We start from the raw sequence: 23,365 nt of genomic DNA, 5'->3' as shown, positions 1-23,365 counted from the left end.
CTCACTTGAGAAGATTGCCCATGGCTGGGCGCCTCGGATAAATTAACTCTGCTAGAAACAAACCCCGCGGAGCCACTTCCCCGCGTCCCTCTTCTCCAACATTGGGTTTCCGCTAGGGAATGTCTGGTGCTAGTTCAATGACGCCGAGTTCTGGGGTAACGCACTCGGTGGGACTGCGTGACACCCCTAAATCCATTTTCGCTTCGCCTCGCATGAGAGAGCATCTGCCGGCTGTTCGTTTCGGGATCTGGTGGGACGAGGGAGAGAGTCAAGACTGGGGGGAGCTTGGAGCTCGGGTGCTCGGTCAAGCAGCAGCAGTGAAGCACGGCAGATCGGTAAAAACCCCAAACGCAACAACCCCAAAACTGGTTCTCCAAGGGCGTCTTTTGTGTTTTCCTATGGAGCCCGACTCCGTGACCTCGGTAAGCTGGCCACCACCTTGGTATTTGGGTTCTCCGACGCTCCCCAAGGATCCAACACCATATCTCGGGCTTGAAGACAGCAAGGAATCATTATCACAACCCCAATCTATTGAAGACTGAGAATACACAACTTTTTTTAACGAACACATCGTCCTTTGGTCGCAAATACCTAGCCACGTCTCAGTAATCGGGTATTGGTTTCGCTGTGTCCAGCTGCAGCCACTGGAGCCTGAGCGAGTACAGGACAGGCGATTCGGATAGTTTCCAAACCCAAGGCGAAAGAAATAGCAAGAATGGCACTCGGTAAGAAGACCTTATTCGCGATCCTTGCCCAAGCCCTCAGATCCAGATCAATTGGCGGGCATTGGCTACCACAAATGCCATGAATGCGCACTCACCCGATAGCAGTTACGGCCGCCGCGCTGGCTGGCAGCATGGTCTCCAGCATGTACGTAGATGCCAAGTACCACATCTCCAAGGATTTCAAGGCCCTCCGAGGTCGACGGACAGTGACCAAATTTGTCGAAAACTCGAGTAAGAACTGCCGCAGCCTACTTGACGCTCGTGAGATTAACCCAGGATACAGTCAAGAGCAGCCGTGTTTCTCCCTATTATTTCTTCGAAGAAGCGGTCCAAAAGGATCCCTACGGTGAAGCCATCTGGACACGAAGCGGGAGCGTGTCGTGGAAGACGACCTATGACAGGGCGAACCAGTATGCACAGATGTTCTTGTCTCAAGGTGTTCGGCCGGGGGACTTCGTTGCGATTCTCATGCAAAACTCGCCCGACTTTGCATTCGCCTGGGTTGGACTGCTTGCAATTGGTGCGGCGCCCGCCATGATTAACTACAATCTCGTCGGCAAAGCTCTCCTCGGCTGCATCGAGATCAGCACCGCCAAACTCGTAGTCGTCGACGGCAGCCCTGATATCGCGGCCAAGTACAACGACGTTCAGACCGAGTTGGATCTCAAGGGCATCAGAGTCGTCAACATCGGAGAAGAGAGGGAAAAGATATATCAGATGGATCCCATCCGTCCGCGAGACGAGCTTCGGAAGAATCTGACGCCTGCCGATGCAATGGCCATGTTCTATACGAGGTAAGCTCATTGGTGTCGGGGTCTGACTTCGATATCTGACAATCGCAGTGGAACTACCGGGCTACCCAAGGCTGTAATCATGCCTGCCGCTGCCGCTGGAAGCCTCGCATTATCGGTAAGCATTTGATGCGCACTCTGTCTTCCTCCGGCTTGCTGACCTGCTTAGAACGACATTGGCTTGCATCCGACAAAGAGCGGGAAGGAAAGATGCTACATTTGCATGGTAAGTGAATACGCCTATATTGTGATGAGTGAAGTTTCTAAAAGGATTGATACAGCCGTATTATCACGGGACTGGCGGTATTACTATGATATCCCAGATCTTGGTAAGAACCTCCCGCCCTCTTCAAGTGAATTCTAGCTTACACGTTGCAGTCTGGTTCTACAGTCTGCATGGCACCCAAATTCAGTGTCTCAAACTTCTGGGAAGATGTTCGTGACTCCCACGCCACTTGGTTCGTCTACGTTGGCGAGACTCTCCGATACCTCTTAGCCTCGCCTCCTTCGCCGCGCGACAAAGACCACAACATCCACGCTGTTTTCGGCAACGGCTGCCGACCCGACGTATGGAAACGCTTCCAAGAGAGGTTCGGCGTCGACACGGTGTGCGAGTTCTATAACAGCACCGAGGGCGCTTTGGGCCTTCGCAACCTCTCTCGAGGAGACTTCTTCGCGAATGCTCTTGGTCACCACGGACTTCTGCTCCGACTCAAGTACAGAAACATGGTGGTACCTGTTGAGATGATGCGGAAACGGGAAATATCCAGCGAGATCCAAAAACTGGCCTGGCCCTGCGCGCTTCGTATGAAGTCGGTGGCGAGATCTTGGTCGAGCACCCTGGAGAACGAGCGTTTCCGGGCTACTTCAACAACGAGGACGCCACCAACAAGAAGTTCGTCCGCGATATTCTGAAGAAGGGTGATTGCTTCTACCGGACCGGCGACTCTTTGCGGCGCGATAGTGAAGGCAGATGGTTTTTCCTTGATCGGTAAGTGTCGGAAATATCTCACTCGGGCCGCATCTGCTCACCCACATACCCAGTCTAGGTGATACGTACCGTTGGAAAGGCGAGAACGTCTCGACTGCGGAAGTCTCAGAAGTCCTTGGTAGCTACCCAGGTGTCAACGAGGCAGTCGTCTACGGTGTCCAGCTTCCCGGACATGATGGTAAGGCTGGTGCGGCAGCCCTAGACATTGCTGCGGACCAGAAGGGGTCTTTCAACTATGCCGACTTCCTGAGGTGAGTAGACCTGACCTCAAGAGCTTGTATGCGTCAAAACTGATGGTCAACAGTTTCGCCCGATCAAAGCTCCCAAGATATGCCGTGCCGGTTTTCATCCGGCTCCTGAACGAGGGCACAGCAACGCACAACAATAAGCAGAACAAAGTGCCGCTGAAGAATGAGGGCGTGGATCCGAGTAAGATCCAAGGCGGCGATCAATTGTTGTGGATTGAGAAGCACGGGAAAGGAAGCACGTATGTCCCATTCACTCAAGATGACTGGAACAACCTCGGTATGGGAAAGGCTAAGCTGTAATTGTTCTAGAGAGACACGTAGATGGAAGGTATGACGAGGAGTCACATGAGCTGCAGATTTCCATTGAAAGGCCGGCCATGTTACCTTGCTAGAGATGCCTGTAGGTCTCGGGAGCCTTACTGAAAGCGACTACTTCATGCGACGGGCCCTGCTACCGCAAGGTCTTGATACGAATACTATACATCAAGAGCTGGACTCCAGACGCTCCGGACCGCTCGACCTGCATTCCCGCTCCGGTGCCGGAGATGGCCTGTCGCTCATCAATTACTTATCCAATGAGAAGTATGTGATGTGAAATAGTTGGATTCAAGCTTTGCGACGGCGTCTTCCAGGATGTGACGAACCCCGCACGACGCAATTACGCAGCAAGGCCTTATTGCGCGGGGGAATACCCCTGCTCGGTTCACATGGAGATCAGCAACGAAATGGGGTGGCAGGGACCGAGGCCGGCAAAAGATAAACAAGATGAGGTGAACCATGGGAACTGCTTGATTTGGGTGTCGCGTCCAGGGTCTCCAGTTGATATGAAGGGCGAATTCCTTGCGGAAGCTGTTCATTCGGTCCACTATTCTTTCGACTTTGAGGTCCATGGTCCATCGTCAACATGGCCGGCATCAAGAGAACACGCATCATATTTGCGCTGGTCATCACCGTCGTCCTGATCTTGCTGTTCAAAAAGGGCGACTCGAATCCTCAAACACCCCAATGGACACCCAACTCACCACCCGGCGGCTCGCTCATCAATGTCGACATCCCTCCAGATCGCGTCGAGGTGCCCATCATCGACAATAACCTGCAGTTCCAGCCGCCACCAGTTCAGGCGCATGTGCTTCTCGACGCGCATAAACTCCCGACAGCTGACGACTTCATCCCTCACTTCGCTGCCGTCACCAACATCAAGGGCATCTCCCAGCAAGAGGCCCGCGCATCATGTACCTGGCCAGCGGACATGTACGTCGATTTTCAATTCTCCGACTCTCTGCCATGGGTTATTGAGGACCGACCGGTGCTTGAGATCGAGCTGCGCAGACGCGAATGGCAGGACTTTGTTAAGAGCGGCATGATCCCATACGCACGCGCCAAGGATCGCTTCTCCGGAAGAGGATTGGTCATAGTCGCGGGCAACGCCGACACGGTAATGCGCGTCAAGGTGATCTTGCGTCAGCTGAAGAGGCTCCGGTCGACAATTGCCGTTGAGATTCACTACTGGGACACCGAGATGGACATGGGCGTCATGGCGGATCTCAATGCTCTCTATGAGCCGATATACTACAATGATCTCTCCAAAGAGCACAACATTGTGCATATCAAGAAGGATGGGATCTTTGGGATCAACTACCAGCTGAAGACTGCCGCACTGCTCAATTCGCGTTGGGCTGAGCCTCTGCTGCTCGACTCCGACAACATCCCCATGATCGACCCATCGATTCTCTACGACTCGATGCAGTACACAGAATACCACTCCGTATTCTGGCCCGATATTGCTCGCACGCGGCCTCAGAATCCCGCTTGGGCCATCTTCAACACGCCATGCAAAATGGCCGAGCACGAGCAGGAGAGCGGGCAGCTTCTGGTTGACAAACAGCGTTTCTGGTACCACCTCCAGCTTGCATCGTGGCTCAACAATGAGCAGGGGAAATACTACAATGAGATGTTGCTGGGCGACAAAGACATGTTCCGTTTCGCGTGGCACGCTCTACGGACAACGTTTGGAAAGCCCAAAAAATGGGTCACGAGCGTCGGAACGGAGAATGATGGCTTCTACTGTGGACACTCGTTCGCGCAGCACCACCCCGACGATGGCCGTATCGCCTTTCTTCATGGAGGACTCGTCAAGACTGCTCCTCTCGAAGTCATGAGGTGGAATCGGGACGTCAAGGGCGGATATCTTCGGCATTACAAGAGAGCGCCGAGCGAAGAGAGTCCCGAAGTGAACGTCAACGTCGCCATCAAGTGGGACGGCGCTACTTACATGCCTCAGCATTCTGAGAAGTTCGTTGCGGCCCAGTGCACCGACATGTTTGATGTCCAGGCAAGAGACTTAAATGAGATACTGCCTGGGGTCGAGCAAACGTTTCGCGAAATCGGTGGATACTGGCAGCTGGATCAGGAAGATGCGACGAAGCTGGGCCAGTCTGGGTCTTTAAGTCAAAGCACCCAGTTATGGGCCCCCCCCCCTTTTGGGCCCCCTAGTTTTGGTAGGGCTATACCAAAACCTACTACTTTATACTATACATATAACTAGCTTTACTTAGTATATAAAAATATAACTAAAATTAATTTATATATACATTTAACTATACTTCTATATTATTATACTTTTAGTAGTATATACCAACTTAGTATTACGTAATCATATTAAATATATACATTTTAAAAAACACATAGTTAAGAGGTAATAATTAGAATATAAATTACTTAAGAGTTATTTTCTTTTAGAAGCTAAGATTATAATATATTAGAATTATATATAGAAACTATATACAAATAGCTTTTTTATATTTTTATAATCTTTTATAGCTTAGTAATACTAAGTTAAAGATTCCTCATAGTAAATTTTATATAGGACAATTTAAAACTGAATATATTACGTAATCATATAATAAAATTAGGGTATAATATATATATTCGATTAGAGATAAATATAAATAGTATAGATATAGTTTTATATTTCTCTTTTAACTATAATTATAAATGTTATTTAAGCTTTTGAATTGTTAGTGTCGCCTGGTAATTTATATATAAACACTATCATTTTCAAAACTTTAACTTTAGCTTAATAAAACTGCTTAATTAAGTAGTATTACGTAATATGGTATTTTTTTTCTTAAAATATAAATAAGTTTCTATTTAACTATGAAATATTGAAATTTATTACTGAGCAGCCGATTTATTAGACCTATAGTGAAAAGTAGTACTATTGGTGTAAATGGGGGGCCCAAAAGGGGGGGGGGCCCATAACTGGGTGCTTTGACTTACCTGCCAGCTGAAGTCCGAGGCGTTCCGGCTTGCCAAACAGAACAAATAGAATCACGAGGAGCCACGCTTGTTTGGTCCCCCTGACGATCCTCGACGGGCCGATGGCTTCCTACCTAGCGCCAGGCGCCAGTGAGAGAAGGGGGGGCCAAAGACACCGAACAGAGGACAAAGAAGGTTTAGTGCCGTTCCTGCTGTCTTCTCGCGTTCAGAAACGTTCTTCTAACAGGAACAAACAAAAACCAACACGAGGAAGCAGGATGCCACTCGGTCAGCTCGCTCAGACCGAAGTTCGAAGTAGGGCTTGAAGGCTTCGAGCTTATTTTATCAGCTTGTGTCTGACCAGTCAAAGCCGGACCGATGTCAGCAGCCCTCCTCGGACGAGGCGTGTCGGTGTCACACGGGAACGAGGGCATCTTGATTGTCAGAAAAGCTTGGCATGACAAGTCAAAAGAAGAGGCATTCACAAGGCTGAAATGAAGAAAGAAGAGGGTGTTGAGCGATTCGATCATCTTCATAGGATACCATGTTGTTGCCATCAGAACCTGAGGTCATTAGGGGTGTTTGCGCGTCTAATCTAGTATCGAGCAGTAACTTGCACTCCCACTTCACGTCGACGAGTGTTCGAATCGTACGCACACGACACGCGAGCAGTCTAGCAGGGAGGAAATGTAACGGAGATCCCTGTACTAAAATATCCTCTCCTATTACGAGTTAGAAATAACATCTCAATTATTGGACGGTCCAGTTGGTTGGCACGCCATCCGAGCGTTGAAAGCTTCTGAGACAGCATCGGACGACAAGAAACGTCCATCCACACGCAGGAAAACAAGCTCAACGGCGGTCGTATCCAGAATGTTAGGGTCTTCTGGGTCATCTCACCTGATGTTTCAGGGGAACTTAGCCGCCAAGCCGTGCTGTCGTGCGCTAGAAGCAACATTGGATTAGCGTCGGGGTTGTGCAGCATACGGGATGCAACGCTAAAGCAACTCTCTCCTTTGTGGGATTGCGACTCGCGTTATTACCCCTGAATAAGAGTACCTCTGCTGAGTCTGTTCCAACTTGGTCAGAGTCAGTTGCTGGAAGGGGAACAGTGGTCTCGCCCGTAGATCGGATCTGGAATAGCACAGATACCAAGATGGGAGCTAAGTAATGTTGTGCGTCTGAACTTACATCCTGGTTCTGGCACACATGCATCTTTCAGGGTCGGATGATGGGTGCGTCGATACGAGGCACGGCGAGACTGACATTCACAGACGTGGTGTCAGTGAGGAGTTGATGTCAGTAAGTACGCGAACAAGTTGAACAGCACTTATCGACTGAACGTTTACGATGCCTGCAGTAAACCTCGTCAGTATTGCTCATGCCCCCCAAGTGTAGAGCAGGGGACACAGTATCTAATGTGCCTTACTCAGTGGTATCTCGACGTGGTATCAATCGGCACACAGACCTCTTTGTTTCCTCCTGGTCAACGCCTCGCTCACCGCTGTAGCAACCACCGTCTTCCCCCGGTCTGGTTGTCCAATAACAGACGACATGATTCCTCGTTCGACTCTTCAAGGCTTCGTGGAGGCGGAGCAAAAGTACACATGGTGGCGCTCGGACTGGATCAACTCCCCTTCGGTTGACTCGGCCCAATACGAGACTATGCGCGACTGACAGCAGATGAGAAGGAGGAAAAGCAAGCCTTTGCTACAACGTCGACGGCGTCGAGACGCCCTAGAACTAGTCAACACGGTTGGAGACTACTCATCTCCACAGTCAGCATTCAAGCTGTACGATGGCTTCCTTTGCCAAGAATAGATTCGCTGAAGTGCGAGCACGGCCTCCCGGGCTTAGGAGCTATCGATGAGGATATAATGAACCCATGATGCCCAGTCTCTAGCACTTGGCTCATCAGGATACGCCTCATCATCTCCTTCGTCTCTAACATATCTTCTTGATTCGGTAGAATCATCCTTTCGTTCTGCGACTCTAGCATACATACAATCTATACCACTCTCTATCAGCTTCTATTCTTCTTCCAGGTACACAACTATTTCAAGCTCACCATGCGTGTGTCAACTTTCCTTACTACCGCCCTCGCGGCTACTCCCGTCATCGCCTACCCCGGCATGAAGAACACATTCGCCGAGATCCGCTCTCGCGCCGATAAAGACGGTAACGGCGCTGACGACGGAGACTCTAACGAGCTCATTGGCGATCTCATCACCCTCGACGACTCCAAGCTCACCGCCGTCGGAAGCAGCGTCAAGAAGCTCCTTACCGGTTTCGATAACCCCGAGAGTGACGACGCCTACCCAACTGTTGGGAGATCAGGCACTCTCGCACCAAAGGGTTCAGCGGCTTGCGCTGCCGACACCTGCTGCATCTGGAAATACATCGCCAACGATCTTCAGGGTACCTTCAGAGGCAGATCCGGCCGTTGCACCGACTTCGCCCGCGCTGCCGTCCGCCTTGGCTTCCACGATGCCGGCGGTTGGTCAAAGGGAACTGGCAACCTCGGCGGAGCTGACGGCTCTATCATTCTCGCTTCAGAGGAAATAGCACGCGGAGAGAATCATGGTCTCGAGGAGATTATTGCCCAGACCCAGGTCTGGTTCGACCGCTATAAGCAGTTTGGAATCGGAATGGCCGATCTCATTCAGTTCTCCGCAACTGTAGCCACTGTTGTGTAAGTCATCCGGACCTTTGGTCATACAGTCTGAGCGTGGACTGATTTCGTGACAGCTGCCCCTTGGGTCCCCGCATTCGCACATACGTCGGCCGCAAGGACTCCTCCGTCCCTGCTCCCCTCAACCTTCTGCCTCCCGTCACCGGCTCTGCCGACTTCTTGATCGAGCTCTTTGAGAACAAGACCATCAAGCCCCATGGTCTCACCGCACTCATCGGCGCTCACACGACCAGCCAGCAGCGCTTCGTGGACCCTAGCCGCGCCGGCGACCCGCAGGACAGCACTCCCGGTGTCTGGGACGTCAAGTTCTACAAGGAGACTCTCGGCTCCGCTCCCGCTCGTGTCTTCAAGTTTGCCAGCGACGTCGTTCTCGCCAAGGACTCCCGCATCAGCTCCGAGTTCCAGGCTTTCGCTGGCCAGGGCGGACAGTCCCACTGGAACCAGGACTACGCTCGCGAGTACATCCGTCTCTCTCTTCTTGGTGTCTTCAACATCAACGACTTGACTGAGTGCACCAAGGCCCTGCCTCCTCGTACCGGAAGCACCTTCAACGCTCCCGACCAGGCTGTTTTGGACAAGTGGCTCGCTACCAAGGACCGCCTTAACAACATAGCCGATCAACTCAGGAACGGTGGTGATATCAATGGCATGATTGCCTCGGTCATGAGCTGGTTGAAGGGAGTCTTCCACTTTAGGTGGTAAACCCCTTTTGGCTTCCGTCCTAATGTTCGAGTTATAGAGGCGTTCGGGTCTTTGTTTTGGTATATAAAAACCGCCGTATCCGGCAAGAGTAGATACAAACCATATAATGTCTATACCTAATTTCAACCACACTTGACCCACTTGGCTGTGACAGTCCCAATGTGTGTCTTTATGCTCCTCATCATTTGATGCTCTGACTAGAACTAAGCCAGTCGGAAAAAGAAAGAGGGACATCGGACACTTAAACCAATAGTCACATCCTTATCTATGACCAACAGAAGAGTGGGTTTCCAGCACCGTTCAACCTGAAGCGCGCTTTTGCCAAGCTAGCATTACAACCACGCATTACCCGTGTGTTGTGACTACTCTCAACGTGAGTGCCCTCATCACGGCCCGCCCTGACTCCACAACCGCACAACTCGTCTCCCACCACCCTTCTTGACTAATCTTACGGTACAAACCCAGCATCCAGAACATCGTACGATGCTTCAGGATCACTAGCCCTGGTGGTCTAGCGGTATGATTCTTCCTTAGGGCTTTAACAAGACTTCCGAGTCTTCTCAGCCGGATTGGAAGAGGTCCCAGGTTCGAATCCTGGCCAGGGCCTGATATTTTGCTCCTACAAGCTTCTTACATGTGCAAACGAGCTTTTTGGCTCTGGGTGATGTGTCACTGGAGGTGTCAAGTCCCCAAGGGCGTTTTGAAGCTGTATCTTGCAGAATCGCATCCATTTCGTCTCAGCAACTACTACTCGTGCCTCTAAATTCATAGTCTTGGCAATATGCTGACAAAAGTAAGTCGCAAAACTCCGGGCTCCATATTCTCGTAAAAAGCAGAACTCATGTCTTTGGTAATGTCGCAATCACTTGGGTACGCAAACGCAATTGGCCGAATTGTTTCCAGTGCATGATGATCCGCCGCGTTTCTGTAGAACTTGTGATCAGACCAGAGACTTACTCACGACTCACTGAAAGTTGAGACGCCAATAATGCTTGGTGGTTGTTACTCACCATTCCTTGCTTGCCACACACGTCATTACAAATCGCAACAGAGTCGCAACCTTCTCCAGGCGTCTGAGGCAACGCATTTGCGAAGTAGGCCAAAGCCATCAATAGGGTAGCATACGGAATCGTCTTCATGTTGGTTGCAGAAGTCTTGTGCGGAATTACAATGATGACTGCTATGTGAACGACGAGTTTGAGAGGTCTGTTTTGAAGTAGATAGTCTGATTGATGATTCTGAAGTTGCGTAATGCTGAACATTGTTTGCGTTGAGGGTAGCTATGTAATTAGGTATTTATTCAAGTGCCAGACTCGTGTACATGCAGACAAGTCGAAAGCGAACCCGGTATTCAGCTCACTCAGGCTGACCATGTCATGTCTCGAAGGCGGTTGACTCATGTTGTGCTGACGACAGGCCATCGATCGATTCGTGCTCCGGACTTTCTTGTGTCGCCTCAAAAAGTGAAACATGCTCGAAGTTCAACTCGTGTTGTAAAAAGCTTAAGAAGTTCGGTGATCCCAACTGTCGGAAATTCACCAACCCAGGAACCAGAAACCTGGTTTTTCAATCTTCGCCCTAGGCTACCTAGATATACTGGGTTCGGGAATTACTTGATCACCGAGGCCCTTTATAGGGCTATCTTTGTTTGAAAATGTCGCCGGTCACCCGCATTAGTTGGATTTCCGTGGATTGAGACTTTACCGCGTTCGCATCCAGGAAATGCCGATGGTGCACTTCTTGAATCGTGCATGGCATTGATTACGACTTGGATGTTGCGGATGAATTGATGAGTCTGCGAGCATCCGTGGGATTGGATGTCAACAAGCCCGAGCCTACAGGGACATCTTGCCCTCTTGAGACCTCCAAGTTCAGGTTCGAGGTTCCGATCGTTACCATAGCTAGGTATCATATGTGAACAACTTGAAGAGTTGGGAAAAAGAAAGATGTTCGATGGATGGCATGCAAATTAAGGTGACAGCTTGTGTAGCAATAGGGTGTCAAAGACACTGGCTCACACATTGGAAAGAGGCAATGTCTGAAGCCGTTAGCTACTCTAACAGATTTCACTTGTATGGGGCTTCAATTAATAAGATTTTCCGAAGCCTCAAGACTCTGACAGTGCTGTGGACACCGGCCAGATTCTGAGCTCAGTGAAATAGTCCAAATGGAACAGAAGGCGCTTAGTGCTTATAGAAGAGTGAGCTTATGAGGACTTGGACAACTCCCGGCTGCCTGCATGTTTGGGATCCCGGCCACGATATAAGCTGCATTTGTTTCCTTTACCTAAGTGAGATGCTGTGCTACGAAAGTCCCATCTTAAACGCTCTGAAGACCGGCCACCAGGCTGACTTGAGCGGTTTCATTTAGGCATCGTCGCCCCACTCACACATGGGCCTGAGATCAAATTTCTCTTAGCCGTCTGCGGCATTGAGGTTTCGATTCAAATTCATCGTTGGAAGAACTTTGGTGTTTGCGGGTGATCTGAAGTCTTGGCACCTTCTCCATTTGTAATCGCCCTCAACAACTAGAAGCGGCGTGGTCATGCCTAGACCCGAAGAAAAATCTCTCAACCCGCGGCCGCCTCGGAACGAACCTAGATGCAGCCTTGCAACGTCCCTGGCTCCGGCGAACCGAGAAAGCGGCTCAGCAGCGAACCCCGGATTGTAGCCAGGGGTCACGACGAAAGTCCCAATATTTTCCGTTGGCAGCGTGACCACGTCTCATGTTGCAGAAATTTTGAAAGGTCTTCAATGCTGTCAAAAATCTTTGCTATGAGCTGAACAAAACGGAACTTGAGATGATGCTACAGCGGTCGAGAAACCGAGATAATTTGCTTGGTGCCCAGCTTTGTCTCATTGAATCGCTCGCGGAGCATCTTGTCGCTCGAAAACAAGCTCATATGCTTAAAAGGATTTTAAGTTCTTTCGGATGGTTTTGGGAGGGTCGCCAGTTGCCACAAAGTGACAACCGAAGTCCGATAGTTCCAGGGGTAGTTAACTTTCCACCACTTACAAACGTTCAATCCCACAACCAAAAGAGAAGTCCGAGGAACTGGTTGCTTTGCTGAAGGGGGTAAAAGTTGACTGTTCGAACGATCAAAGCTGAACATCAAGAGCGTAGTCACCCGTGTGGACCCTCTCGATGTTGACTTGATCCGGTCGACAGAAGTTCCGGGTCATGGATTGGTCCTCGTCGAAGGGCGTGGCATTGCCTATACGCCCAAGCGTAAGGATGGGAACAGAATAAGCCTCACTCTTTGATGCCATTACTAGTAGCCAAACCTAAGTTCCCACTCACCATAAGTGGGGGGTGTATTGAGATGAACACGACTCCCCCAGCCGTCAGCTTGGCATACATACTCTCAATCAAGTGGGCCGTGAGGCAGGAAAGCTCCCGTTCAACACCAAAGTTCCATTCTTCGACGACTAATTATCGATTTCTCTGAGCTTCCACGTTGCAGATATCTATCACAGCGCCGATAACTGCGGGCTTTGTTCATAACCAGAGCGATATAAATAGTCGAGGCCATCTCGATCAAAGTAAGATCAATTCTCAAATCATCAAGCCTACCACAGCTCTCTTCCTCAATTTAGCTTTACTTACCGTTATTCGCTCTCAAAATTCATTATGAAGACCTCCGCTGTCATTCTTGCCCTCGTCGCAACGGCGGCCTCTTCAGCCATCCCTAGCGAGGTGAGTGCCAGCAAGAAGCCGAATGTTTGAGAAATAATTGACATTATGTGTCTAGCCTCGCGATGTTGAAGTCAAATACGCACCTCTACCTTTCCCCATTGGCGAGGCCGGATGGGTTGGAGTCTTGGAAGAGGGCGGCCCTGTGGTTGAGGTCTGGGGATCCGACCTACTCGTAAGATGATTTCTTTTTCTTCGTGCTGCCGAACTTTCCTCTTACTTACAACATCCTTAGGATATCGAAGCAAAGGTCCAGGAGGAGCATGGAACGTCCATCTTCAACGGTACCGTCGATGTGGATGGCACTCCCGCCACCCCTGAGGTTGCCGCGGCCTTCTACAACGAAGCCCAGGACGCCAAGCGATCCCTCGAGAAGAGAGTATGTACCACGTTCTACGTCCTAAATCTTCACTTTGACTAGCAAGTACCTGACGAGATGATGCTCTAGGCCCCCAATTGTTTCGAGAAGTGGGGCAAGGTAGATGGCTTTCAGGTCAACACTGGCGTGAACAATCTCCGCGCCGTCAACGGAGGTTGCAAGGTCAGAGCCCGCCAGTGCATTCGTACTCAGTGTGTCGGTGAAGCGGCCATCGCTCTTTGTAATGACAACTACTACGACCTCGAGGTCTCATGCGGTCACGTCGCCGACCTTGCGCAGGCTATCGCTCACGACTGCATCTGGGTGGACATCTGCAGCGACCCGAAGCAGCCAGCCCATATCTGCAAGACTTGGTCTGCTGGCCAAAACTTTGACGGCAGCCACAATGTCATTGTCGGCAACTGTGGTGCTGTCAGCTCTAGCGGTCAGCCTGTGAAGGCTTAGAGTCCTGTGAGGGCCATGATGGATTAATCCATGGGCACACTGGCAAGCTTCTTACGCCTACAGACATCTTCTCCAGCTGCTTTGTATCAATACTTGAGAAAAGTAGATCTTGCGGGGGGTTTGATATGAGAAATCGAGCCAAGATTATGAGTCTCTATTTGCCTCAGCATACACGTTGCCTTGAAACATAACAATGAGTCAATTAAATTTCAACATGTTTAGGCGTCTTTGGCATCTTCGGTCAACGAAAGCGCGATGTACAATTCCAAGTCAAATGCAGAGACTCTTATCTGCTCGCAAGGATTCTGATAGACAATCGGATCAGCTTGGGGACGTCCAAATGTTGGCGGTGACAGACTGATTTCTTACGGTCGGCAGACAAGAGTATCATTCTGATTCGCGACCCTGGTGCCAGAAGTTCCCTTCACCCTAGATGTTGTGATAGTCTTCGGCCAACTTCGGCTGTTGTTGAAACGCTACATGAGATTTACATGTCGTACGGATAACATGTAATCGCATCGCGTCTGACCTTGCATCTGACTTGGCTGCCAGGATCTTCCTTTCGGAAATGCTGAACGCTCCCCGGGGGCTACGGGCTCCACGGGATGCCGGATTCCCGGTAGGAGAACATGGGTCAAATGCGAATGCGAAGTTGAGCATTTGAAGAGCATGTAGAGTACATCCCAGGGCTCACTTCTGCAGGAACTTTTGTCAAGTCATGGCATCGGCAACGAGGCAGTGTAATGTTGACTCCTACTTATTGACGAGGGCCTCGGTTTTCAAACGGAGTTGATATGAGACCCCCCGACATGATCCAAAGATCATCAATCCTGGAAATGCATGTGGTTTCAATTAAGCATACAACCGTAACCCGGGTGTGACAATGGAATCGCGAACTGCGGACTATTCCATCAACTGCGGAATGGTGTCAGCCTATAGATACGTATTCTGTATGAGGGATAGTAACGTATCACGTATTCTTCCTCATCATTTCCTCGTATTACCGTCTTAATTACCTCTAACGCACCCGATCGAAAAGTTCACAGAGGGATCAGCGTTGGATAAAACCGGAGACCTATGTACTGACGCCATTCCGCAGTTGATGGAATATATGTCGAGCGATGGTGAGGTTATCTTAAGATCACAGATCCAGGTGCCGTAGATAGCTCGTCTTCACTTGGTGAATAGCTTACCCAAGTTTGTACTAATGACTTACACGAAAACACGCAATGTTTATTCTACTTAATCTACTCTGTGACTGGAGTTACATAGCATCTCAAGTGACCCTTAAACAATGCAAGACCAACATCGATCCAATCGAAATCATCGTCCTTGGTTCCGTCTAGGCTCAGCTCGAAACGACGGAAAAGGTTTGCATAAGCTAGGTACAATTCGCACCACGCCAAGTTGATACCAAGACAACTGCGTGGTCCCTTGGAGAACGGAACAAAATAGCGGTCCAGCCTCTGTTTAGCAGCCTCATCTGCTACAAGCCATCGCTCAGGGACGTACTGTTCGGGGGTCTCGAATGCCCACGGATGTTGCATGGGGAACAAGACTCCCATGCTAACAATCGTCTAGAATTCGTGTCAATTTTCAGTTAATCACTTACTCTGTATCAGGTCAAAACTCACATTTCCGGGGACTTCTGCTCCGCCAATCCTTGCTCCGTGAGGAGGCACGAGCCTAGAGTTTTCAGAGGTAGTTGTCGGCGCCATCCGCAGTGCTTCCTTGATGACCGATGTCTGCCTTCGTGTTAGGCTTGTTCAGGAATGACGGTATAACACTTACCAAGTAGGGTAATTTCTCCAGCTGCTGCGCCGTTGGGGTAGGGCCTTTCAGATCAGGCCATACTTCCTTCAGCTCTGCCTTCAATCTCGCATACTTCTCCGGGTGCTTGCACAGATGATACGTGCCAAGCGTCATGGTTGCTCCAGTTGTGTCGGTTCCGGCGATGACAAGTGCAATCGCCTCTTCCATCAATGAGGCACGAGATGGTGGAGGTCTGGTCGGGCTATAGTTTTCTGGATCTGTGAGGGCACCGTAGATGATCGGTTTCTCATCCGGGCTGGGCTTGCCTATATTAGCCCTGATGTTGTCGATTTGTTCTGCAAACATCTAAAACCGAGAAAATTGTTACTCGGAGTCTTCACTAATGGGATTGCTAGAATCTAAAAGGAACAGACACAACACGTACGTTTTTCATCTGCGCGAATGCCACACCGCTTTTGAAGAAGGTAAGGCCAACCCATTCCGGTACCCACAGGATGAGCTGCCGTACCAGCCAGAAGTGCTTGAACACCATGAACCAGGCTACAATACTTTCCATTGACTCCAGAATTGGGCTATGAAAATCTTCATGCTCGAAGCAAGCTGCCGATTTGCCGAAGCAGATGGACGTGATTGTCTCTAGGCCGATACACCGAAAAGCGAGACTCATGTTGACAGAGACGCCCTTCTCGTGATGCTTGACCAAGTTTGAGCAGAACTTATCGATCTAAACACCAGTTCAATGAGAGATAGGACGGAGGAGTTTGATTAGGTGTGATAGAAGGTCCTTACATTTTCTTGTATCAGTTGCTCTCGGTTATATACAGAGCTCTTGGCGAAAAATGGATGGAGAATGTCCTTGCGATTTTTGTTGTCTTGATGTTTGACAAAAGTGACAGTGGCGCCGTCGCCACCTAGAAGAGCGTACATGAACGGATCTTTGTCAAACTTGGTGCGGTAGATCCCAGAGTATGCGTCAGGATGATTGAAGTGAAGCTATATCGTTATTAGTAACCATGCGCTCAAGAGCTCGTCAAGCTTCAAGCATCTTACCCGGTTGGGTCCAATTCTGACGATGTCTCCTGCACTCAGAGGTCAGAATGATCAATTAACGCGAAGTCAGGGACAGCTCAGTACCATATTTAGCGTGGAGATCTATGCAAATATGATGCATCGATCTGTTGACAATAGTCTGCTGATATGTCGACCACCAACTGGTGGCGGCGGCTAATCTTGGTCCTGGAAACTTGGAGAGTGGGTGAAAATAGATGTTTCTAATGCATTGTGCAAGCCAAAATAAGACCCAAAGGCTGGTAGCAAAGATGATGCCAGACTTCAGGGCGTCAAGAGCGAGGTTGGTATGGTTCCAAGCCATTGTGAGATGGTGTAAGATGGGATTTGAACAGACGGTTCTAACAACAAGCTCAAGAATCAAGATATGGCACTGCGGTAGCGATTAGGCGGACCAAAATCTGAGAATCCGATTATATATGAAAACCCTTTAGCGCTAGGAAGACAAGCAGGGTCTGAACTGCTTCCTATCAAGGATGTTTCGTTGTAAATGGGCTGCGGGTCCCTCTATGATACTACTTTGAAAGCCATGTAAACAAAAGTACCTGGCAGCAGTAACCCAAGCCTTCTTATCAGCCACCCCTACGTTTCGGGTCACGTCCAAGAAACTCAAATATTGCTATTCTGCAAGATCCATTCCATTTTAATATGGCCGCTGCATGGATCTTCGGCCCCTGCAAAACTCCCCGGGACGCTCTTCCGTGGTTTAGCCATGCCTTTGACAACCTCACTTCTAAGTCATGGCCCGGTTTCTCGTGATTATGGGCGGTCTGGTAGCTCATGAGCTTCAGGGTATAAGAGGGTCAAAATTCAAGGACTGACGGGGAAGGTTTCTCATGTAACACTACACACCAGGTCAAGAAAACGAAATAACCAAGTCCCCAAATGCCTTCATCAAAGTTGAGCGTGTCCTCCGTCAACGGTAAGCTCGCCTCTTAGTGCCGCATTATCCCATATCATCCCATTCTCATGCTTTCACAGGGAACATTTGCGCCCTGGAGAATCTGCAAGATGTCTCGCAAATTGCGTACGCCTACAACTGGCTCCACGATGCTCCTTATTTGGATCTGAAGACCTCTCTACTCCCGTTGGCTGGATACGAGCGGCTCCAGCAGTGCCGTACCCCTCCGACTGACGGAGAAGACGAGCCTACCGATGTTAATGGATTTGACATCTTCCCCGTTCGAGCTGGTCTGCCTTGGCCGACGGGATTCCCCAAGGCACGTCAAAGCCGCCACTGGGAGGCCGGCCTGAGAATCTCTTCAGAGCTGCTGGAGTTGTTCAGCACTGACTCCAGCATGTTCACTGCTGTCAAGCTTAACGGCAGATCCCTTGCCAAGATTGCTTCTCACGAACTTTTGCTACCGGAAGAGGACCGTTTTACCAAGTTTGCCACGTACCTGTTCCCTGAAGCAGACAAGGAGAGAACCCGCCTTCTCGCAGCCACCATTGTATTCATTGTCATCTTTGACGGTAAGTAAGAATGCACACCTGTTTGCCTTCCGAGGTTACTGAAATCTTACGCAGACTCATGGGAGATGCATAGCGAGGACAAGGTACGATGTCCATCCCTGCAAGCTGATCCCTACCACCGAGTTATCACTAATCCAGGATTCTAGCTCGGCGTTGTTCGTGATGACTTTCTCCGTCGCCTTGAATCCAACGGAGAGAAAGAAAAGTCTAAGTCCGAGCTGCAGTCGCTCATCGGTTACGTTGTAGATGGACTTAAGAGTCACGACAAGATCGCCGGCAACGGAGGTCAGGAGGTGATTGACCGACTGGCGGACTTTTGTCGACACGTCCCGCCCCAGTCGAACTTCGCCAGCCTAGCAGACTACTTGTCCTACCGCAACATTGATGCGGGTGTCCCGTAAGTTCGACCTTCATCAAACTCCCACGCGCGCGCTTCTCCCCGTTACAAAAGGTCCGACCCGCATCTAATAATCGAATGTTTGCAAGGTATATCTTGGCATGTGTGAAGTTCTCGCTAGAGTCCGACGTTGTGATTGAGGATCCCAAAATGACCAGGATCCTACGTCTGGTTAGCGACCACGTGTCGCTGGTCAATGACCTGGCCTCTTTCGACAAGGAGCTCAAGGCCCTTGAAGATGGCAAGGTCTGCTACATGATCAACGCGGTCGACGTCGTGCGTCGTCTTCTGGGATTGCATTCCTATTCTGCCGCCAAGGCCGTCACTTACAGCGTCCAGCTGGAAGTGGAGGCTCAGATGGAGGAGGAGCTGGAGAGGCTTGCCAAAGGAAGAGTCTTGTCCCCCAAGGAGGAACAGTTCGTTTCCGCCGCCCTGACCATGACGGCGGGGAACCTGTTTTACTCGGTTGTGACTTCTAGATATGGTGGAGAGGCTGCCAAGATCGATGTTTAACGATTGACATGCTCCCTAAGGCGCTTGTGGAGCGCGTCCGAGTCGGGGAGTTACATCGGTCCAAATATAGGCTTTTGAGATATATATACAATGCAACAGCTCTACGTGGGATATGCAGGGTCATCAGTACTACAGCATCAAAAGTGCCTTCCCATGGATCTATCCTATCTCCCCCTAGCACGCGTGACTGTGAAACTACACAGCTTTAAAGGACTACGGAATAGACCGATACCGAAACTCTGAGTACCGAGCGAATCATGGAGTCTCTATATCATGATGTCTCAATTCATCCATAGTCGACAGCCAACAACAATTTGGCAGCGCTTCACGAATACGAAAACAGCGTAATGTCATTTCCAAGCCTGCTCCAGGTGCTTTCGAGCCACTGGTTCGCAGCCTGCCTGGCTATCTTTGTCCTTCGCGCTCTCTATCGCCGTTATGTTCCTAGCCTCGGAGATATCCCTGCAGTCAACTTCTTAGCAACGGTGAGCCGCTGGAACAAGGTTCTCCAAGTGCTGTCAACTCGTGCTGAGAGGAACTTGCTAGAAGCGCATAGGAAGCTCGGTCAGTCTATAGATCAACTTGAAAGTGCCATCATCGTTGAAGCTGAAAGATCTAGGCCCCATCGTCCGCATCGCCTATAACGAAGTCTCCATCGCAGACCCGGAAGCTATCCCCACCATCTTTGATAATGAACAAAGATTCGTCAAGGTGAGCCCGCATCCTTCAAAGACATTGTGTAGTTGAAATACCACTGACACGAAAAAGACAGACTGGTATTACATGTTTGGTTTCCCAACACCAGATGATGCCAACCTCTTCTCCGTCATCGATCCAGTCGAACACAAGCGCATGAAGCGCAATGTCGCACCCGCATTTTCAATGTCTGCCCTCATGGCCTTGGAAGAGTTTGTCGACTCAACCGTGACGCTCTTCATCCAGTGCATGGATGAGCTTGCCATAGCCCCTTCAGTTCCGCCGTCGCAGCGCAAGGACCCGATCAACATGGTGGAGTGGTTCCAGTGGTACGCCTTTGACGTGGTGGGGGAGCTGAGCTTCTCGCGACGCCTCGGGTTTCTCGACACCAAGTCTGACGTAGGTAACATGACGAAAGTGCTTGATAGCTTCATCCAGTACGCATCCACGGTAGCCATGATGCCAGAGCTACACAAGTTTCTCTTCGGAAACCCGCTGGTAGCCGCCTTCCTCAGTCCTCCGGCGCTGGTCATCTCGGATGTCACCAAGCAGGAGATGGACAGGCGTGAAGCGGACCCGGATGCAGTGCACTCCGACATCATGGACAAGATCATCCAGTCTCAGAAGAAGATCGGGCCTCATGAATTCCCGCATAGCGAAATCTTCCAGCATGCCGTGGTCAACTTATCCGGGGGCTCAGACACCACCGGAATTGCCATGGACTCCTTCATCTACCACCTCCTCAAGAACCCGAAGACCTACAAGAAGCTACAGGCCGAAATCGACGAGGCTGCGTTGAAAGGGAAACTTTCGGACCCGCCGAGGTACAGCGAGACAAACCACCAGGCCATGCCGTACCTCGCGGCCTGCATCAAAGAGGCCCTTCGCATTCACCCGCCCGTCACCACCACCCTCCCTCGCCATGTACCGCGAGGCGGAGCTTACATCTGCGGCCGCTTCTTCCCGGGCGGTACCAGAGTGAGCGTCTCGCCTTTCGTCGTTGCAAGGGATAAGAAGCTCTTTGGGGAAGACTCGGATGCGTTTCGGCCGGAGCGTTGGCTCGAGTGTTCGCCCGAAAAAGCCTTTGACATGGAGAATGGCTGTTTGCATGTAAGTCGCCCCGCGCCAAGTCATTGCTTCTTGAGATCGATGCTAACTACGACGAAGTTCTCTCATGGCGCGCGCATATGTCTAGGACGCCATATCGCCGTCATGGAAATTTGCAAAGTCATGGCTGCGCTGCTAAGACGGTTCCGCCTGGAGCTCGCTGCCCCGGACGAGGAATGGGATGTGCGCACTTACAATTTGCCAAAGCCAAAGTCACTCAATGTGTATATAATTCGTAGAGAGTGACTGCAAATTGAACATGAATTGAATCCGAAGATCATATCACTTTGAAACTGCCTAGAAATCTCACCAACGGTCATAGTCTCCAATGTCTTCCTCGTGATACCTCTCCTCGACTCGCGTGAACCCAACTTTCGGCCCGTCAAAAGGCCACGGCTCACCTTCACCAGTCGCAAACAACGCAAAAGATGCTCCAGTGAACACGAAGAATCCCGTTGGCGCGAAAGCCTGCCACCTCGAATCAATCTCTGCGACGTACGTCGGCTCGCCATCGCCAATGCTATAGCCCAGGTGGTATGTCAACGGTTCAGCCCGGATATCAAGTCTCAGCCCGCTCTTGAGCAGAGACGATGAGTTGAGGGGTCGTTGCCAGTACTATCATTCACGTCCAGTCAGCAAACCGTCGTCGATGAACTTCGCAGAGTTGAGAGCCAGAAAGGGGAAGCCCAAGGGGTTGGAAAGAACTCACATCCACAGTGCCATTCCTCCTAACCTCGGTATACAAACACATACCCCCAATCCCACCATCGCACCCCTTGACACCGATATCCTGGTGCTGGAACTCACTCAAGTAACTCGACACCCCAACTCTCATCCTCTGCCCCAACACGCCCTCAAACCCAAGCAGCTCCGCAGAAAACGTCATGTTCAACGACGTCTGTTTCCGCAGCACCGCCGCGGGATGATCCCGATCACTCAAGCCAAAGACGTTAGGCTTGAAGGCTAAATGCCCGTTATCAACATCATACGACTTGACGTACGGCGTTCGGAGCTGGTACCACGAGGGATCAAGCTCCTTTCCGGAGAAGTCGTCTACCCAGGGGGCTGGCGTCTTTTTGATTCCTATCTTGGGCCCGATCTCTTCGCTGAGAATAATGGGCTTCCCGTTGTTGATGCTGGGCCATTCGTTTTTCCATGTCACTTGCGCCAGAAAGGTCTCACGGCCTATACCCGTCAAGTTAGCGCTCCCGTCTGCTAGTCCATCAGAAGACAACTGTCAATAACACATACCGAGTGGCGAGCTGCCATTCACATTCCGCCTCGCAATGAAGGAAGCATACCACTCCCCATCAGCAGTCTCTACAAACGTTGCATGCCCCGTCGACTGCACGGTCAAGTTCCTGGCCCCCCATTGTCCGTTATACATGAGGGGATTATGCGGACAAGCCTCAAACGGTCCAGAGGGCGACTTACTCCGAGCAATCGAGGTTCGATGCAACTCATCAGTGCCGCCTACCCTTTACGTCAGTTCCACTCTCACACACAATCACACGCAAAGCAGCATCACAAAACCATCACAGACTCACCCTCAGCAATAACCAAATAATACCACCCACCCCTTGAGAACATCTTTGGCCCCTCAGGCCTAGCCGTCGCATTCCTCTCCAACGTCCCATTCCAAAGACTCTTGTACTCTCCAACGCACGCTCCGCTCGAAAGCTCGACCTCGCATTGCGCAATCCCCCAAAGCCTCTCTTGATTATTGTTCGGCGCCATCAGGTTCAAATACGTCCTCCCCGTCGACGAATCATGGAAGAGCTCTGGGTCGATGCCCCATGGCTCCGCCCAGACGGGGTCAGACCAGGTTACGAGGTCCGGGGAGGAGATGAACCACACCCGCGGCCAGACGCGGGCTGCGGGGTCGTAGGTCCAGCGCGTCATGCCCGAGAGCCAGAATTTGTTGTGGAAGTGGGCTAGGCTTGGTGCCCAGGCGCCTGCGATGGGATGTTAGTGAGATGATTCCCGATGGCGATTCACCTACTACGCGGGTTCGCGGGGAGGATTTGAGGGCATGGTACCAGCTCCGGTTGGGACGCCGTAGAGCTGCAGCTGCTCCGGCCTCGTCAAGGCGTGCGAAATAAGCGTCCAATTCGACAGATCCTTGCCTATGCATACCGTTGTCAACATGGCACATACAGCACTTTACAGGCACGATGGGTATCGTTGATCTTACTGTGATATATCGGCATCCCAGGCCAGTACTCGAACGACGACGTGGCAATATAATAATCATCCCTTACCCGAAGAATTGCAGGATCAGGGTTAAAGCCCGAGATGATGGGGTTCCAAATCGCCCATACTGGTGTGAGCAAGAGGCACAGCGCGAATAGCACACGCATAGCAATGAGCATCTTCATGGTTTGCTTTCTACCCCTAGTCGAGATTCTGATCAAA

General features: G+C 50.7%; 7 protein-coding genes and 1 non-coding gene across 8 annotated transcripts; 6 read left to right on the top strand and 2 right to left on the bottom strand.

The window, feature by feature from the left end:
* Positions 1–808: 808 nt before the first annotated feature.
* CLUP02_17098 (AMP-binding enzyme) lies at positions 809–3,055 on the top strand (the record flags this gene model as incomplete). Its single annotated transcript, XM_049296013.1, has 8 exons — positions 809–956; positions 1,009–1,519; positions 1,568–1,634; positions 1,686–1,845; positions 1,908–2,122; positions 2,287–2,507; positions 2,561–2,758; positions 2,812–3,055. The coding sequence occupies 8 exons, from the start codon at positions 809–811 to the stop codon at positions 3,053–3,055; spliced, it is 1,764 nt and encodes a 587-aa protein (XP_049153160.1).
* A 604-nt stretch (positions 3,056–3,659) lies between these two features.
* CLUP02_17097 (glycosyltransferase family 71) lies at positions 3,660–5,300 on the top strand (the record flags this gene model as incomplete). The annotated part of the gene is made up of 1 exon (XM_049296012.1): positions 3,660–5,300. The coding sequence occupies one exon, from the start codon at positions 3,660–3,662 to the stop codon at positions 5,298–5,300; it is 1,641 nt and encodes a 546-aa protein (XP_049153159.1).
* Positions 5,301–7,222: 1,922 nt separating this feature from the next.
* CLUP02_17096 (peroxidase) lies at positions 7,223–9,407 on the top strand (the record flags this gene model as incomplete). Its single annotated transcript, XM_049296011.1, has 5 exons — positions 7,223–7,311; positions 7,447–7,654; positions 7,793–7,806; positions 7,983–8,705; positions 8,762–9,407. The coding sequence occupies 5 exons, from the start codon at positions 7,223–7,225 to the stop codon at positions 9,405–9,407; spliced, it is 1,680 nt and encodes a 559-aa protein (XP_049153158.1).
* A 500-nt stretch (positions 9,408–9,907) lies between these two features.
* On the top strand, positions 9,908–10,013 carry CLUP02_tRNA306. The gene has a single exon. It is a non-coding gene; the product is annotated as a tRNA-Pro (tRNA).
* Positions 10,014–13,037: 3,024 nt separating this feature from the next.
* On the top strand, positions 13,038–13,923 carry CLUP02_17095 (uncharacterized protein; the record flags this gene model as incomplete). Its single annotated transcript, XM_049296010.1, has 4 exons — positions 13,038–13,103; positions 13,159–13,275; positions 13,336–13,479; positions 13,549–13,923. The coding sequence occupies 4 exons, from the start codon at positions 13,038–13,040 to the stop codon at positions 13,921–13,923; spliced, it is 702 nt and encodes a 233-aa protein (XP_049153157.1).
* A 1,247-nt stretch (positions 13,924–15,170) lies between these two features.
* On the bottom strand, positions 15,171–17,068 carry CLUP02_17094 (uncharacterized protein; the record flags this gene model as incomplete). The annotated part of the gene is made up of 7 exons (XM_049296009.1): positions 15,171–15,500; positions 15,558–15,668; positions 15,715–16,041; positions 16,121–16,420; positions 16,486–16,689; positions 16,747–16,775; positions 16,831–17,068. The coding sequence occupies 7 exons, from the start codon at positions 17,066–17,068 to the stop codon at positions 15,171–15,173; spliced, it is 1,539 nt and encodes a 512-aa protein (XP_049153156.1).
* A 581-nt stretch (positions 17,069–17,649) lies between these two features.
* CLUP02_17093 (uncharacterized protein) lies at positions 17,650–21,089 on the top strand (the record flags this gene model as incomplete). The annotated part of the gene is made up of 11 exons (XM_049296008.1): positions 17,650–17,686; positions 17,746–18,237; positions 18,292–18,320; positions 18,384–18,634; positions 18,724–19,141; positions 19,266–19,290; positions 19,351–19,409; positions 19,444–19,711; positions 19,767–19,858; positions 19,916–20,953; positions 21,039–21,089. 11 exons carry the CDS (start codon positions 17,650–17,652, stop codon positions 21,087–21,089), a joined length of 2,760 nt encoding a protein of 919 aa, XP_049153155.1.
* A 52-nt stretch (positions 21,090–21,141) lies between these two features.
* On the bottom strand, positions 21,142–23,328 carry CLUP02_17092 (xylan 1,4-beta-xylosidase; the record flags this gene model as incomplete). Its single annotated transcript, XM_049296007.1, has 7 exons — positions 21,142–21,196; positions 21,261–21,565; positions 21,660–22,162; positions 22,202–22,423; positions 22,498–22,905; positions 22,990–23,076; positions 23,145–23,328. The coding sequence occupies 7 exons, from the start codon at positions 23,326–23,328 to the stop codon at positions 21,142–21,144; spliced, it is 1,764 nt and encodes a 587-aa protein (XP_049153154.1).
* Positions 23,329–23,365: the final 37 nt, after the last annotated feature.

The sequence above is a fragment of the Colletotrichum lupini genome, chromosome 9 (genome assembly GCF_023278565.1).
Source record: "Colletotrichum lupini chromosome 9, complete sequence".
In the NCBI taxonomy this organism is placed as follows: domain Eukaryota; kingdom Fungi; phylum Ascomycota; class Sordariomycetes; order Glomerellales; family Glomerellaceae; genus Colletotrichum; species Colletotrichum lupini.
The sequence above is the reverse complement of the archived record's forward strand: the minus strand, read 5'-3'. Positions and strand labels throughout refer to the sequence as shown.